Here is a 19,110-nt window from a genome sequence, read left to right on the forward strand (position 1 = left end):
CAGTAGTTTGAGAGGTCCCCCCTTTGCCAGAACACACACACACACACACACACACACACACATATGCACACGCACACGCACACGCACACGCACACGCACACGCACACACACACACACACACGCACACACACACACACACGCACACACACACACACACACACACACACACACACACACACACACACACACGCTCACACCCTGCATGTGTGTGTTCAGCATGTTGCACAGGACAAGTGGTGAAAGCAGTTGAAGCTCAGACCAACAAACAGGAGGACAAGAAGGACAATCCAGGTAGGAAACACAAACACACACACACATACATACACACATGCCAAATTGATCGTGCCGCCTCATCTTAATAAAACTTTTTTTTTTTACATGAAAACAAATAAAATCAAATAATGTATTGCAGCCTCCAGAAAAGTCACACAAAGCCTGACGCTATTTTTAACTTTTCTTGCCAATCTTGTGCTGACAACAGGCCGTATTCCAACACGTATATATATATATATATATATATATATATATCACCTTGTAATTTGACAACAAACGTACGTTCTAGTACTTAGGTCATACTTATGTTATTTACAAGACCTGGAAACATAATATTTCAAAACCAAATAATCAAAGTACGACAGTCTTTTCACACCATCTGATTTTTATTTATCTCTGCAAAACTGCGAACAGCTTTTTACACGTTTCCTGTAAAGCATTTCAAAAAGTATACAGACCAAGTGGAAAATAGCAAGTTAATAAAAACTGCGAAAGGACGCCTGTAGCAACATGTCGATCGCAGACTGTAATCACAACTTCAATCTTTAGTAAATTATAGATTTACACACACTCGTGGGTTTGTTTACAAAAGCCCATCAAGTACACATTCACAGCAAACACATTTTTAGGAAAGATATGGGCCATGCAACATTCAGGTTTTCTTCGAAATTACCTCCACCAGGCACACTTTGTTAGTTTATCAAGAGAATCACGCACAACAAAAAATATTTCATATTTGATGTGCTGCACAGGGTAGACGTGAACCCATGACTGCACTTTTGATACCTTGATCATTTTTATTTTACTTGATTTTATCTGGTAAAAAAACAAAAAACTCATTAGGATAAAAATCGATTTTACAAGAGAACAACAACAACACACAGGAAAAGTCACATAATACAGTTAAACGCACAAATTATTTACAAAATTGGTAAAAACAATTAAATTATTTACTAATCACAACTCAAGAACAAGTACAATTTCCACTAGAAACCGTTTCTGGATCTTTTACAATTGCCTTGAAATTCCCCCAAAGTGATTAGTTCAGATAACCCCAGATCTTTTTGCAATTCATTCCGTGACCATGGAGCGTCAAATCTGAAGAATTTTTTCTCCGAGACTTGTGTTGGCTTTAGGAACCAACATTCTAAGGATGCCATGTGACCGTAAACTGTAGCAACTGGAGTATCTACACATAAAAGAAGATAACTAAGGCGGAACCACACCAAGAAGGGGAAACAAACATCCATTGAGAAAACCCTGGATACTGAAAAAGATAGACGGTTTGGTGTTGCATATAAAGTGCAATGGTGGACAAGGTTAATAAAACCTACAGGACAGCGATATACACAATCCAGTTTTTCCTAACAAGAGGAAGGTGCATCCCTAAAAAGCACGTCTCCAGAAAAGTGGACAGAATCAAGTGTTTCCTGACTTGTAGTGAAAAACGGGACTTTTTTCTCAACAAAAACCCCAATTTAATTTTAAGTCTAGGCAAGATCTACTGAGTGGGATTTAAAAGACAAGTTCACGTCAATAATGTTGTGACCCTCTAAAGTTCAACAGCAGTTGATATTTTTGGAATGTTCACGAGCGGCCATTTGCCAAATAACACTAAATTTCTCTGCATTTAGTACTCGTTTAAGCCGATTCAGCTGGCACTGAACAACATCAAAAGCAGACTGCGGGAGCTGAAAGGTGTTCCCCACAGCAGGGGAGGAGTCTCCATAATCTAGTAAAAGCCTACAAGTGGAAAGAATCCAACGTTTCTAAACTTATAGTGAAAAACATGACTTGATTGTCAAGAAAATAATTTTAAGTTTAGACACGTTTTACTAAGTGAGATTTAAAGAACAAGTTCTCGTCTTTAATAATCCCCAAGTACTTAAATGTCGTGACCATTTCAAGTTCAACCTTATGAGCAGTTGAAATTTTTGGAACATTGCATGCCGGCCATTAACATTTTTAAAAATAACACCACCTCTGATTTTTCTGCACTTAGTACTCGTTTCAGCTGAGTCAGCTGGCACTGAACAACATCAAAAGCAGACTGCCGGAGCTGAACGGTTTGCACCACAGCTGGGGAGGAGTCTCCATAATCTAGCAAAAGCCAAAAAGTGGACAGAATCAAGCGTTTCCAAAATTATAGTGAAAAACAGGATTCATTTCTCAAGAAAATTATTTTAAGTTTAAACAAGTTTTACTAATTGAGATTTAAAAGACAAATTTTCGTCAATAACAACCCCCAAGTACTTAAATGTTGTGACCATTTCAAGTTCAACCTTACAAGCAGTTGATATTTTTTGGAATGTTCACTGGCGGTCATTTGCCATTTAAAAACAACACTACCTTAAATTTCTCTGCACTTAGTACCCGTTTCAGCCGAGTCAGCTGGCACTGAACAACATCAAAAGCAGACTGCGGAAGCTCAAAGGTTTGCGCCACAGCTGGGGAGGAGTCTCCATAATCTAGCAAAAGCCAAAAAGTGGACAGAATCAAGCGTTTCCAAACTTATAGGGAAAACAGGATTTGTTTCTCAAGAAAAATTTTTTAAGTTAAGACAAGTTTTACTAAGTGAGATTTAAAATAAAAATTCTCGTCAATAAGAACCCCCAAGTACTTAAATGCTGTGACCATTTCAAGTTCAACCTTACAGGCAGTTGATATATTTTGCAATGTTCACTGGCGGTCATTTGCCATTTGAAAACAACACTACCTTAAATTTCTCTGCACTTAGTACTCGTTTCAGCTGAGTCGGCTGGCACTGAACAACATCAAAAGCAGACTGCGGAAGCTGAAAGGTTTGCGCCACAGCTGGGGAGGAGTCTCCATAATCCAGCAAAAGCTAAATGTGGACAGAATCAAGCGTTTCCAAAATTATAGTGAAAAACAGGATTCATTTCTCAAGAAAATTATTTTAAGTTTAGACAAGTTTTTCTAAGTGAGATTTAAAAGAAAAGTTCTCACCAATAACAAACCCCAAGTACTTAAATGTTGTGACCATTTCAAGTTCAGCCTTATGAGCAGGTGATATTTTTTGGAACGTTCCACTGCGGAAAATAACACCACCTTAGCTTTCTCTGCATATAGTACTCATTTCAGCTGAGTCAACTGGCACTGAACAACATCAAAAGCAGACTGCGAGAGCTCAAAGGTTTGCGCCACCTGGAGGACGAACAAAATCTGACCGGCTCATCTGCTTTAAGACTTAACACAGCATCCCACACAAAAATAATTTACATAGATGGGAAACAACAACGGACCTAATTTGGAACCCCGAGGTACACCCTTTAACACAAGGAGGAACAGGACGCCTCGTTGGTTGCTGACCGTTCAACCCAGTTCTACAGCCGCTGACCTAGAGAGGACTTCGTAAAAAAATCTATTCTGATCGCTTCACTCGAAGAGCCTGCAAACATCCCTGGTACGAGGTTGTCACGGTGCCGCATAGTTGCGGTGTAGCCGTTACCCCAAGATGCAGAGAGACAACACGCAGGTAGAAATAGAATTAAATGTCCCAAAAAATGTAGTGCAGCAGGGAGTGCACAGGAAACAAAAAGTAGGACGCAGAAAAAAAACCCCATTAGCATACGGCTAGCAATGGCATATAAAGCGCTTTGATTTGTAATCAGAGACAGGTGAGTGTACGGATCACCAATCGAAGGCAAGTGTGTTCAATCAGCGCAACTAGACTTCGGTCAGGCGAATTACCAAAATAAATACTAATAAAATGTACTGAAAAATATACGTACAATTTTAATTAAAATCATTAGGAGCCAGATGAGGTGGTTCGGGAATGTGGTCAGGATGCCACCTAGGGAGGTGTTTAGGGCATGTCCGAACGGTAGGAGGCCACGGGGAAGACCCAGGACACGTTGGGAAGAATATGGCCTGGGAACGCCTCGGCATCCCCCGGAGGGAGTTGGATGAGGTGGCTGGGGAGAGGGAAGTCGGGGTTTCCCTGCTTAGGCTGCTGCCTCGGATAAGCAGAAAAATATGGATGGATGGATGTTTCTTAAATGAACTGTTAGAGTAGAATAGAATAGAATTCATCTTTATTGTCATTGTAAATTGTACAACAAAATTGTATGCAAACTAATTTAGTGCAAAAATCATACATAAAACCATTAAGAACATAAATAAATAGATACAAATAGATACAAATACCAAGGATACAGCTCACATGCTCAGCTATTATTGTTATCTTGTGTTCAGTGACACTATTGCTCTCGGGTAAAAAGTGTTTTTAAAACGGTTTGTCCGGCATTTTATTGTCCTGTATCTCCTGCCTGAGGGCATCAGTTCAAAACGTTTATGTCCAGGGTGAGATGGGTCCTTTATGATGTTTTGGGCCTCGATCTGGATGCCCAGGAACCTGAAACCAGAGACCATTTCCACGTAGTCCCCATTGATGTACAGTGGTTGGATGTTTATTGTTTTTTTCTTCCGGAAATCCATGATCATCTCCTTCGTCTTGGTGGTGTTAAGGACCAGGTTGTTTTCCCTGCACCACCCACTTCATTTCTGTAGACAGACTCATCCCTTTCAGAAATGAGTCCAACAACTGTGGTGTCGTCTGCAAATTTAATGGTGGTATTGCTGGCATGAGCAGGGGTGTAGTCATGAGTGTAGAGGGTGTAGAGTAGGGGGCTTAGCACGCAGCCCTGGGGGGAGCCGGTGCTGATGCTGATGGATGCTGAGAGCTAGGAGCCTACTCTCACCCTCTGAGAGCGGTTTGTCAGGAAGTCCAGGATCCAGTGGCAGATGGAGGAAGACAGTCCCAGACCCGTCAGTTTGGGCACCAGTTTGTGTGGGAGGATGGTGTTGAACGCAGAGCTAAAATCAACAAAAAGTAGCCTTGCATAGCTCCCCTTAATAAAATGTGAGTGGAAATGACAACACTGCTTCACCGCTGTAGTCGTAATTTTTGCGATTAAGACACTTCTCCATGACTTTAGTTCCATAATGATGCCGTCATTACTGCCACGAGTGGTGGAAAAGTGTATTACGGACCACAGCTGAGAGACACGTATTTATCTGGCGGTCTCCGGCCCTATGGTTAAGAAACTCTGCTTTACTGTATCTCATAAACCGTTTTTTTTTTTGTTTTTATTTAATTTTACTCGTGTGCCACCCTTACTTATTCTATCACTTGTGAAAAATGTGCATACTCAATGTTACAGTATTCAGTGTGTGTGTGTGTGTGTGTTCTGGCAATTCTGACTTAATGGGGACATGGCTCTGCTTACACACTCACCTTTAGGGGACTTCTTACAATATGGGGACCAAAAAAAAAAACAGGTCCCCTAAAGGTAAACCTTTTTAAATGATTGTCAGATCCATTCTGTATCCTTCTATATATGGTAGTTGGAGTTGCAGACAACTTCATGACTGCTAAATAGCAGTTCTCAGTCATGTCACAGAAGATGCAGGATTTGCTTTAACATTTAAGTGGTGAAACTTCCTTTAAGAGGACAGGTGTAGTGCTGTATTCTGAGGATCATGTCATATTTAATTTGGCCTTTGTTTTTTTTTTTTTGTTTTTAATTTTTCTCAGAAGTCACGTACAAATGTGGTGAAGATGCAAAATGACTGAAATTTGGTCCCCATGAACCATATTAACTTCTTTTCCCTAGAGTCCCCAGTAAGTATGAACAGCACACTACTTCATCAATCCAGAGATTTAAAGACGTGTATGAGCTAACTGGGCAGTGGCCATTTTACCTCATTTTTTTTATGCCTCCACAACCTGTAGAAAGGGTGGTCCCCACAAGTTCTGAACAACTTAGTCCCCATTCCAAATGATAACCAGTATGTGTGTGTGTGTGTGTGCGTTTGTGTGTGTGTGTGTGTGTGCGTGTGTGTGTGTGTGTGTGTGTGTGTGTGTGTGTTCTGGCTATGCTGACTTAATGGGGACATCACTCTATTTACACAGTCACCTTTAGGGGACCTCTGGCGGTATGGGGACAAAAAAACAGGCGCCCTAAAGGGAAACCTTTTTAAATGATAGTCAGATCTATTCTTAAGATATGTCAGTGATTTTTAAGGTCTATCCCATTAAACATATAGGATTAAGGTTAAAGTTAACCCTAACACGTACAAATTTGTGTGAATTATGCAAAATTATTGAAATTTGGTCCCCATGAACCATATTAACACTTTTCCCCCAGGGTCCCCAGTAAGTATGAACAGCACATTACTTCATCAATCCAGAGATTTAAAGACGTGTATGAGCTAACTGGGCAGTGGCCAGTTAACCAATTCTTTTTTATTATGACTCCACAACCTGTAGAAAGGGTGGTCCCCACAAGGTATGATCAACAACTTGGTCCCCATTCCAAATGATAACCAGTATGTGTGTGTCTGTGTGTGTGTGCGTATGTGTGTGTGTGTTCTGGCAATGCTGACTTAATGGGGACATCACTCTATTTACACAGTCCCCTTTAGGGGACCTCTGATGGTATGTAGACAAAAATACAGGTCCCCTAAAGGGAAACCTTTTTAAATGCTAGTCGGATCCATTCTTAAGATGTCTCAGTGATTTTTAAGCTTTGGCCCATTAAACATGTAGGATTAAGGTTAGTTTTAACTCTAACCCTAACCCTAACACGTACAAATTTGTGTGAATTATGCAAAATTATTGAAATTTGGTCCCCATGAAGCATATGAACTCTTTTTCCCCAGGGTCCCCAGTAAGTATGAACAGCACATTACTTCATCAATCCAGAGATTTAAAGACGTGTATGAGCTAACTGGGCGTGGCCATTTTACCTTATTTTTTTTATGCCTCCACAACCTGTAGAAGGGGTGGTCCCCCAAGTACCGAACAACAACTTTGTCCCCATTCCAAATGATAACCAGTGTGTGTCTGTGTGTGTGTCTGTGTGTGTGTGTGTGGGCTATGAGATGAGTACATGCTGGTGGAATGTGAATGCGGCCCAGATCAAGTCAGACGTCCCTTCGGGCGTCATTTTCTGCTGACAATGATGCTCTGTTCAGTTTCAATGACGTTCCCCACAGGAACCTTTGATTGTGTGGCTGATACAGAATGAATGATACTTCATCACATACTCAGCCAGAAGCATGGCAGCTCGGTAGAAAACATGTTGACAGGGGTTATTTTGCGTATTTATGTTTGGGGGAGACTTTAATAGATACAATCTGAGCCAATCCAGTCACCGCAACCCTCACTAATTCCATTTGGAACCGTGTTCGATACCACGGTCCAGAAGCTGACGTGGACCCACAAGTGAGTTTACCGCAATGCTGACAGTCGGTCCCTGTAATTGTCCAAGGTTCTATCAGGACTCTCCCAGAGTCTAAAGTCTAAAGTCTGTCTAAAAGGAAGTGTGTATTCTGCAAAATAAAAGGAGGTACAAACAATAGAAAGACCAGAGTCTTGTTCGCCTCTGTCACTACGAACTGAAACTTAACCCTCACTCACTCTTTCCTGTACCTCATGACATGATTAATATATATATATATATATATATATATATATATATATATATATATACGAATGCAAAAAAGTATTTAGTCAGCCACCGATTGTGCAAGTTCTCCCACTTAAAATGATGACAGAGGTCTGAAATTTTCATCATAGGTACACTTCAACTGTGAGAGACAGAATGTGAAAAAAAAATCTAGGAATTCACATTGTAGGAATTTTAAAGAATTTATTTGTAAATTATGTTGGGAAATCAGTATTTGGTCAAGGAGGTTTTGGCTCAAAATCTAACACGGATCAATCGTCCTGTCCCCTTAGCAGAAAAACAGCCCCAAAGCATGATGTTTCCACCCCCATGCTTCACAGTAGGTATGGTGTTCTTGGGATGCAACTCAGTCTTATTCTTATATATATATATATATATATATATATATACATATATATATATATATATATATATATATATATATATATATATATATATATATATATATACATATATATATATATATATATATATATATATATATATATACACATATATATGTGTGTGTGTGTACATTTATTATAAAAATATAATGATATTAACTAATTATTTTAAACTGGATATTAAGAGTATGTACAAGTTTGTCCCCTACTTTGTTTACTTCAGAAAAAGTGCCAAACATGGATGGATGTAGAGAGCGTGTTAAGCATCTTGCATTGCGGGGGATTTAAATGTGTGTACATTTTTAATTCTGTGTTGTGCTTGGACATTTTGTATCATATCCACCAAGATCAATGGACAAGTTGTGTTTTGTGAGTTAACTTTTTGTGTTGGTTTTTCAGTGCTTTGAGTGGGAGATTTGTTTGGATTGGGTCATGTTTAAAAAATGCGGTGCTTTGGTTATTTCAAGTGTAATTCATGGTCATTAGCATGAAAGACCCATGTTGTTTAGCAATAAGTTGGAGATTGGTGATTGCCAAGGTTGGATTTTCAGGACATATTGATTGGCAGGAAAATAAATTCATACAATTTTGCATGCATCTACGAATGAGTACCAAGGTCTGGTTACTACAGGTAACCAAACTGGTAACAAAGTAGCAATCGGTTCCTGATTTTATTTCTAAATAAGTGCTTGAAGGTGCTATTGTGCATCTGACGTACATCACCAACACTTTGTGGGGTCCAATTCACCATTTCTAACCCACAAGTAGAAAATAAAGACGTCTTCCTGTTTCCGTCTTGCAGATAAAGTGACCATCTACTCGGAAAAAGATGCCTTCGACAAACACAAAGCTCCGCCTCCAATGGCAGTGAAAAGGTGAGAGATGTTTGTTGTTCACCACCAGTCTGACATTTTTTTTTTAATGAAGTGAAGAAATAATATGTCCAATAATGGTTCGAGACCTTTCCAGGAAATTTCCATTAAAATGAATAATATATTTTTTAAACATCCACAATTCTCCCATTTTTCAAACCATTCCAGCTTCAACACATCCAACTCATCTTGGAAATTCATACTACCATTTTTTCCACATTTCCAGGAATTCCTATTTTTTGGTAAACTATTTACATCCTTAAATTCGACTTCTTTCACATTTCAACCGTTCCACTGTCAAAACACTCCTCTTATTCAGGACAAAAACCAAGTTGGTCAAAGAACTAGAAAGATTCCCGTTTTTTCCGAATTTCCAGTAATTTCTCAATTAAAAACTGTTACTAATTCAACATTTTTTGACCGATTTAAACAGTTCCAACGCAATCCAATTCAGCTCATTCAGGACATTCATGCTCCTAATCGTTTTTCGAAAAAATTCAGCTTTTTCCCAAATTCCCCAAATTCCAGGATATTCACATTGAAATCAATGGGACATTCTTCAAAGTTCCAAAATTCCCACATTTTTCATCTGATTCAAACTGTTCCAACTTCAAAATATTCAGCCTTTTCAGGAATTGTGTGCTCTACTACTAGAAAAAGTCCCGTTTTTTTCCGAAATTCCAGGAATTTCTTAATTAAAAACTGTTACTAATTCAACATTTCTTGACCAATTTAAACAGTTCCAAAACTAACCATTTCAGCTCATTAAGGACATTTGTCCTCCTAATCATTTTCCCGAAAAATTCAGCTTTTCCCAAAATTACAGGAAATTCTTGTTGAAATCAATGGGACATTCTTCAAAGATCCACAATTACCACATTTTTTATCGGATTCAAACTGTTCCGACTTCAAAATATTCAGCATCTTCAGGAATTGTGTGCTCTACTTCTAGAAAAATTCCCGTTTTTTCTGAAATTCCAGGAATTTCTCAATTGAAACCTGTTACTACTTAGATATTTCTTGACCGATTTAAACAGTTCCAACACAAACCAATTCAGCTCAATAAGGACATTCATGCTCTTAATCATTTTCAAAATAATCCCGCCTTTCCACAAATTTCCAGGAATTTCCCATTAAAATGAATGGGACATTTTTCAAAGCTCCACAATTACCACATTTTTTATCGGATTCAAACTGTTCCAACTTCAAAATATTCAGCCTGTTCAGGAAACGTGTAATCTACTTCAACAATTATCTAAAGATTTCATAGAATTCCCACTTTTTCGGGAAATGTTCCCATTCAAAATTAAATTATCCATTTTCCAAACTTCCACAATTCCCACATTCTTCAACCCATTCAAACCATTCCACCTTCAACACATTCAACTCATCCTGGACATTCAAACTAACATTTTCCACCTTCAACACATTTCTAGGAATTCCAATTTTTTGCTAACCTATTTACACACTTAAGTTCGACTTCTTTTACATTTTAATTCTTCCATTGTCAAAACACTCCTCTTATTCAGGACAAAAACATAACTTGAAAGATTCCCGGTTTTTCAGAAATTTCCAGGAATTTTTCAATTAAAAACTGTTACTAATTCAACATTCGTCTTATTCAGGACAAAAACATAACTTGAAAGATTCCCGGTTTTTCAGAAATTTCCAGGAATTTTTCAATTAAAAACTGTTACTAATTCAACATTTTTTGACCGATTTAAAATGTTCCAACGCAATCCAATTCAGCTCATTCAGGACATTCATTCTCCTAATCGTTTTTCGAAAAAATTCAGCTTTTTCCCAAATTCCCCAAATTCCAGGATATTCACATTGAAATCAATGGGACATTCTTCAAAGTTCCAAAATTCCCAAATTTTTCATCTGATTCAAACTGTTCCAACTTCAAAATATTCAGCCTTTTCAGGAATTGTGTGCTCTACTACTAGAAAAAGTCCCGTTTTTTCCGAAATTCCAGGAATTTCTTAATTAAAAACTGTTACTAACTCAACATTTCTTGACCAATTTAAACAGTTCCAAAACTAACCATTTCAGCTCATTAAGGACATTTGTCCTCCTAATAATTTTCCCGAAAAATTCAGCTTTTCCCAAAATTACAGGAAATTCTTGTTGAAATCAATGGGACATTCTTCAAAGATCCACAATTACCACATTTTTTATCGGATTCAAACTGTTCCGACTTCAAAATATTCAGCATCTTCAGGAATTGTGTGCTCTACTTCTAGAAAAATTCCCGTATTTTCTGAAATTCCAGGAATTTCTCAATTGAAACCTGTTACTACTTAGATATTTCTTGACCGATTTAAACAGTTCCAACGCAAACCAATTCAGCTCAATCAGGACATTCATGCTCTTAATCATTTTCAAAATAATCCCGCCTTCCCACAAATTTCCAGGCATTTCCCATTAAAATGAATGGGACATTTTTCAAAGCTCCACAATTACCACATTTTTTATCGGATTCAAACTGTTCCAACTTCAAAATATTCAGCCTGTTCAGGAAATGTGTAATCTACTTCAACAATTATTTAAAGATTTCCTAGAATTCCCACTTTTTCGGAAAATGTTCCCATTCAAAATTAAATTATCCATTTTCCAAACTTCCACAATTCCCATATTCTTCAATCGATTTAAACCATTCCACCTTCAACGCATTCAACTCATCCTGGACATTCAAACTACCATTTTCCACCTTCAACACATTTCTAGGAATTCCAATTTTTTGCTAACCTAATTACACACTTAAGTTCGACTTCTTTTACATTTCAACTGTTCCATTGTCGAAACACTCCTCTTATTCAGGACAAAAACATACCTAGAAAGATTCCCGGTTTTCCCGAAATTCCAGGAATTTTTCAGTTAAAAACTGTTACTAATTCAACATTTGTTGACCGATTTAAACAGTTCCAACGCAAACCAATTCAGCTTATTAAGGACATTCATGATCCTAATCATTTTTCCGAAAAATTCAGCTTTTCCCAAAATTCCAGGAAATTGTCATTGAAATCAATGGGACGATCTTAAAAGTTCCACAATTACCACATTTTTCATCTGATTCAAACTGTTCCAACTTCAAAATATTCAACCTTTTCAAGAATTGTGTGCTCTACAACTAGAAAAATTCAATTTATTTCCGAAATTCCAGGAATTTCTCAATTGAAACCTGTTACTAATTCAACATTTCTTGACCGATTTAAACAGTTCCAACTTAAACCAATTCAGCTCATTCAGGACATTCATGCTTTGAATCATTTTTCGAAAAATTCAGCTTTTCCCCAAATTCCCCAAATTCCAGGAAATTCCCATGGAAATCAATGGGACATTCTTCAAAGTTCCACATTTCCAACATTTTTCATCTGATTCAAACTGTTCCAACTTCAAAATATTCAGCCTATTCAGGAATTGTGTGTTTTACTTTGACAATTCTAAAAGAAATTCTGGGATTTCCCATAATTCCTTTTTTTTTTTGTTGCATTTTCCCCATAAAAAATACATTGGTCATTTTTCAAACTTCCACAATTACCACCTTCAACACATTCAACTAATCTGGGAAATTCAAAATAACATTTTCCATATTCAACAAATTTCCAGAAATCCTCATTTTTTGGGTAACCTATTTACACCCTTAAGTTCGACTTCTTTCACATTTCAACCGTTTAAAACACTCTTGATATTCAGGACAAAAACCAAATTGGTTAAGGAACTAGACAGAATCCCAATTTTCCCGAAATTCCAGGAATTTCTCAACTAAAAACTTTACTAATTCAACATTTCTTGACGGATTCAAACAGTTCCAACACAAACCAATTCAGCTCATTCAGGACTTTCGCGCTCCTAATCATTTTTTGAAAAATCCCGCTTTTCCCAAAGTTCCTCAAATTACAGGAAATTGTCATTGAAATCAATGGGACATTCTTCAAAGATCCACAATCGCCACATTTTTCATCTGATTCAAACTGTTCCAACTTCAAAATATTCAGCTTCTTCAGGAATTGTGCTCTACTACTAGAAAAATTCCCGGGTTTTCCGAAATTCCAGGAATTTCTCATTTGAACCCTGTTACTAATTCAACATTTCTTGACCGATTTAAACAGTTCCAATGCAAACCAATTCAGGTCATTCAGGACATTCATGCTCTTAATAATTTATTGAAAAATTCAGCTTTCCCCAAATTCCCCAAATTCCAGGAAATTCCCATTGAAATCAATGGGACATTCTTCAAAGTTCCACAATTACCACATTTTTTTATCGGATTCAAACTGTTCCAACTTAAAATATTCAGCCTGTTCGGGAAATGTGTAATCTACTTCAACAATTATTTAAAGGGGAACATTATCACAATTTCAGGAGGGTTAAAACCAATAAAAATCAGTTCCTAGTGGCTTATTTTATTTTTCGAATTTTTTTTCAAAATTTTAAATCTCCCCGAATATCCATGAAAAGAGCTTTAAAGTGCTTGACTTTTGCTTTTTGCGATGGCACTGTCCATTTCCCTGTGACGTCACATAGCGATTCCAAAACAAACAATGGCAAATAGCCCAGCAATATATAGCGACATTAGCTCGGATTCAGACTCGGATTTCAGCGGTTTAAGCGATTCAACAGAATACGCATGTATTCAAACGGATGGTTGGAGTATGGAGGCAGATATCGAAAACGAAATTGAAGAAGAAACTGAAGCTATTGAGCAAATAGCTATTGACGCTATTCGGCGTTAGCATTGCCGGTAAAATGTGCAAACCAATCGATCCGGACTTTCGCATTGACACTGGATCAATAAGTCAATAACAACAACAACAAAAACAACACTCACCTTTGTGATTTCGTTGACTTTATCGTTGGGAATGCATCTCCTTTGAGTGTCGCAGGATAATCCAGACATTCTTGTCATCTCTGTGCCATCTCTGTCGTAGCATCGCCAGTAAAAACCAAACGAGGGACTTTCGCATCTCTTGACACTGGAGCAACTTAAATCCGTCAATTGGTATGTGTTTGTTTGGCATTAAATGTGGATGGAGGGAAAGGCTGGATGTAAATATAGCTACGAATGAGGCATAATGCACACAGCCAGCCTAAATAGCATGTTAGCATCGATTAGCATGCCGTGCTAATCGATGCACATTCTACGTAAATCAACTTGAAACCGCCCCTGATCGTGTTGTTACACCCTCCGACAACACACCGACGAGGCATGATGTCTCCAAGGTATCGGAAAACTGTCCCAAAAAAACGGAAAATAACAGAGATGATTTGACTCGATGTGGTAGGGAAAATGACGTTGAGGACCGATGTGACGTCACAATCTGACGTCGTCGCTCGGAAAGGCATAAACAGAAAGGCGTTTAATTCGCCAAAATTCACCCATTTAGAGTTCGAAAATCAGTTAAAAAAATATATGGTCTTTTTCTGCAACATCAAGGTATATAATTGATGTTTACACAGGTCTGGTGGTAATGTTCCCCTTTAAAGATTTCCAGAATTCCCAGTTTTTCGGGAAATGTTCCCATTCAAAATTAATGATCCATTTTTCAAACTTCCACAATTCGAACATTTGAAACCGATTCAAACCATTCCACCTTCGACACTTTGTTACAGCAACATTACTTCTTAAAAAACCTCCAGGATTTCAGTTCATTGGAGCGTTCATCTAGTCCAGGGGTAGGTACCTATGGGTCTAGAGCCAGATGTGGCTCTTTTGATGACTGCATCTGGCTCTCGGATAAATCTGAGCTGACATTGCTTAACAGGATAAGTAATGAATGATTCCACTTGTAATCATAGTGTTAAAAATAACATTCAAAATATAAAACATTCTCATGCATTTTTATGTTCAAGAAGTTGCGTTAATGGTAAGAAGTAATTTATTTATTATTGGTTAGTGTTGGGCTTGCCCTCCTGGGGGTTCTTCAGACAACCAAACACCGACATGAGAGCCTCTTTTAGGGTAAAATATTGTTGTTGTTTTTTCAATTAGTCCCTCAGTTGCTTTCCATCCATCCATCTTCTTCCGCTTATCCGAGGTCGGGGCGCGGGGGCAACAGCCTAAGCAGGGAAACCCAGACTTCCCTCTCCCCAGCCACTTCGTCTAGCTCTTCCCGGGGGATCCCGAGACGTTTCCCAGGCCAGCCGGGAGACATAGTCTTCCCAACGTGTCCTGGGTCTTCCCCGTGGCCTCCTACCGGTTGGACGTGCCCTAAACACCTCCCTAGGGAGGCGTTCGCAGTGGCATCCTGACCAGATGCCAGAACCACCTCATCTGGCTCCTCTCGATGTGAAGGAGCAGCGGCTTTACTTTGAGTTCCTGCCGGATGACGGAGCTTCTCACCCTATCTCTAAGGAGAGCCCCGCCACACGGCGGAGGAAACTCATTTCTGCCGCTTGTACCTGTGATCTTATCCTTTCGGTCATGACCCAAAGCTCATGACCATAGGTGAGGATGGGAACGTAGATCGACCGGTAAATTGAGAGCTTTGCCTTCCCGGCTCAGCTCCTTCTTCACCACAACGGATCGGTACAACGTCCGCATTACTGAAGACGCCGCACCAATCCGCCTGTCGATCTCACGATCCACTCTTCCCTCACTCGTGAACAAGACTCCTAGGTACTTGAACTCCTCCACTTGGGGCAGGGTCTCCTCCCCAACCCGGGATGGCATTCCACCCTTTTCCGGGCGAGAACCATGGACTCGGACTTGGAGGTGCTGATTCTCATTCCGGTCGCTTCACACTCGGCTGCGAACCGATCCAGTGAGAGCTGAAGATCCCGGTCAGATGAAGCCATCAGGACCACATCATCTGCAAAAAGCAGAGACCTAATCCTGCGGTCACCAAACCGGAACCCCTCAACGCCTTGACTGCGCCTAGAAATTCTGTCCATAAAAGTTATGAACAGAATCGGTGACAAAGGACAGCCTTGGCGGAGTCCAACCCTCACTGGAAATTTGTCCGACTTACTGCCGGCAATGCGGACCAAGCTCTGACACTGATCATACAGGAACCGGACCGCCACAATAAGACAGTCCGATACCCCATACTCTCTGAGCACTCCCCACAGGACTTCCCGAGGGACACGGTCGAATGCCATCTCCAAGTCCACAAAGCACATGTAGACTGGTTGGGCAAACACCCCATGCACCCTCAAGAACCCTGCGGGAGAGTATAGAGCTGGTCCACAGTTCCACGACCAGGACGAAAACCACACTGTTCCCCCTGAATCCGAGGTTCGACTATCCGGCGTAGCCTCCTCTCCAGTACACCTGAATAAACCTTACCGGGAAGGCTGAGGAGTGTGATCCCACGATAGTTGGAACACACCCTCCGGTCCCCCTTCTTAAAGAGAGGAACCACCACCCCGGTCTGCCTATCCAGAGGTACCCCCCCCCCCCCCCCCCCCCCCGATGTCCACGCGATGCTGCAGAGTCTCGTCAACCAAGCAATTGTCTTTTCTCTTTCGTCCTCACTCGCGCTCTGGCTCCAGCCCCAACCCTGTCTCTCCTCCTGGCTGCTGCTTATAACAGAGCGATAGGTGATTAGATAAAAAAGGCCCAGGTGGGCCGTCTACGCACCTGTCGCTGAGATTTCGAGGCCGGTCCTGGCAACGTCCCGCTTTGCTGCAGGCCCACAGGCCACGCCCCCTCCACAGTTTGCTTCAGAATAACAACGTTATAACAAAGAATAAGAACCCAATTATACTCTGGAAATGTTGGTCTTACTTAAAAATGCACACGTTTAATTGTGTTCAGTGTTTAAAAAAAAATATTATATGGCTCTTAGGGAAATATATTTTAAAATATTTGGCTGCGTCTGCCTCACAATACGAAGGTCCTGCAGTCCTGGGTTCAAATCCAGGCTCGGGATCTTTCTGTGTGGAGTTTGCATGTTCTCCCCGTGAATGCGTGGGTTCCCTCCGGGTACTCCGGCTTCCTCCCACCTCCAAAAACATGCACCTGGGGGATAGGTTGATTGGCAACACTAAATTGGCCCTAGTGTGTGAATGTGAGTGTGAATGTTGTCTGTCTATCTGTGTTGGCCCTGCGATGAGGTGGCGACTTGTCCAGGTGTACCCCGCCTTCCGCCCGATTGTAGCTGAGATAGGCGCCAGCGCCCCCCGCAACCCCAAAAGGGAACAAGCGGTAGAAAATGGATGGATGGATGGGCTTCTTGGCTCTCTCAGCCAAAAAGGTTCCCAACCCCTGATCTAGTTATTATAGTTATCTGTTTACCAGGAAAATAAAATGTCTATTTTAGGCTTGGGTTGTGTAATTGTTTGGCAGTGAAAACGACGCCTCGTCAGAGAACGAGCAGCTGCTGAGTCGCAGCATGGACAGCGATGAGGATTCGTCCTTGGAGAAGCAAGGCTCGCTCGACGCCAACAACCTGAACCCCACCCTGGGCCTGCTCAACCTGGGAACAAGCCCGACCTCTGCCTGCTCTCTCTGGGCCTCCTGGACCCGGACCACGGCTGCAACGGGACCGCCTACGTGGCCCGCAACCTCCCCAGTCCCGGCCACACGGGCGGTGTCAACCACATCATCGGCACCACCACCAGCACCACCAGCACCGCAGTGGGCGGCAATAAAACCCCCGGGGTAGGAATGTGGATCTGCTAGATGTGATTACTGACAGACCCGGATCACATCCTGCTCGTCTCCTCCCGCACAGATGTTGCAGAGTCGCAGGAAGAAGATCCTGGATCTGTACGCCAACGTGTGCAACAAGACCGAGGGTACCTTTATTGGCAATATTCTTTCACAACTCAGCATTCCAACAGTCATTGGCTTTTTTTTTTTTAGCAACTCAGTGGAATTTTAACTAGAAAACTTCAAGACCGAAGTACAATTATTAAGACAACAAGAGAAATATCCAACACTTCTCTTTTCTAAAGTAAATCTGTACAGCAGATGTAGATCATCTACATCCACAACATGATGTGTATCATCTACATCAGGGGTCACCTGTTCTAAAAATAGCTCAAATAGCAGCACTTACCAGTGAGCTGCCTCAATTATTTTAATTGTATTTATTTACTAGCAAGCTGGTCTGGCTTTGCTTGACATTTTTAATTCTAAGAGAGACAAAACTCAAATAGAATTTGAAAATCCAAGAAAATATTTTAAAGACTTGGTCTTCACTTGTTTAAATAAATTCATTTATTTTTTACTTTGCTTTTTATAACTTTCAGAAAGACAATTTTAGAGAAAAAAAATACAACCTTAAAAATGATTTTAGGATTTTTAAACACATACCTTTTAAATTCCTTCCTCTTCTTTCCTGACAATTTAAATCAATGTTCAAGTAAATATATTTTTGTTATTGTAAAGAATAATTAGTACATTTTAATTTAATTCTTCATTTTAGCTTCCGTTTTTTCGACAAAGAATATTGTGAACTATTTCTTTTTATGATTAAAATAAAATAAAAATATTCTGGTAAATCTAGAAAATCTGTAGAATCAAATTTAAATCTTATTTCAAAGTCTTTTGAATTTCTTTTAACATTTTTGTTCTGGAAAATCTAGAAGAAATAATGATTTGTCTTTGTTAGAAATATCGTCCAATTTGTTATATATTCCAACAAAGTGCAGATTGGATTTTAACCTATTTAAAACATGTCATCAACATTTTAAATTCATTTTAATCAGGAAAAATTACTAATGATGTTCCATAAATTATTATTTTTTTATTTTTTCAAAAAGATTCAAATTAGCTGTTTTTTCCTTTTCTCTTATTCGGTCGAATTTTGAATTTTAAAAAGTCAAAATTGAAGATAAACTATGTTTCAAAATTTGATTTAATTTTTTTTCGTGTTTCCTCCTCTTTTAAACCGTTCAATTAAGTTTTTTTTCATCATTTTATTCTCTACAAAAAACCTTCCGTAAAAGGAAAAAAAATTACAACGGAATGACGGACAGAAATACCCATTTTTTATATACCGGTATATATATATATATATATATATATAAATATAGATATAGATGTATTTATTATATATATATATATATATATATATATATATATATATATATATATATATATATATATATATATATTTATTAAAAGTAAATTGAGCA

The 19,110-nt window shown here is 39.4% G+C and overlaps 1 protein-coding gene across 1 annotated transcript in view; it reads left to right on the forward strand.

Annotated features, from left to right (window-relative positions):
* Positions 1-19,110, forward strand: part of edar (ectodysplasin A receptor) — a 66,091-nt gene that overhangs the window by 43,454 nt on the left and 3,527 nt on the right. The window contains 5 exon segments of the mRNA XM_061879913.1: positions 217-291; positions 8,952-9,024; positions 17,315-17,442; positions 17,445-17,629; positions 17,703-17,766. Of these exon segments, the coding sequence (XP_061735897.1) occupies positions 217-291; positions 8,952-9,024; positions 17,315-17,442; positions 17,445-17,629; positions 17,703-17,766 (525 nt within the window).

This window comes from Nerophis ophidion, linkage group LG19, assembly GCF_033978795.1.
Source record: "Nerophis ophidion isolate RoL-2023_Sa linkage group LG19, RoL_Noph_v1.0, whole genome shotgun sequence".
Classification (NCBI taxonomy): domain Eukaryota; kingdom Metazoa; phylum Chordata; class Actinopteri; order Syngnathiformes; family Syngnathidae; genus Nerophis; species Nerophis ophidion.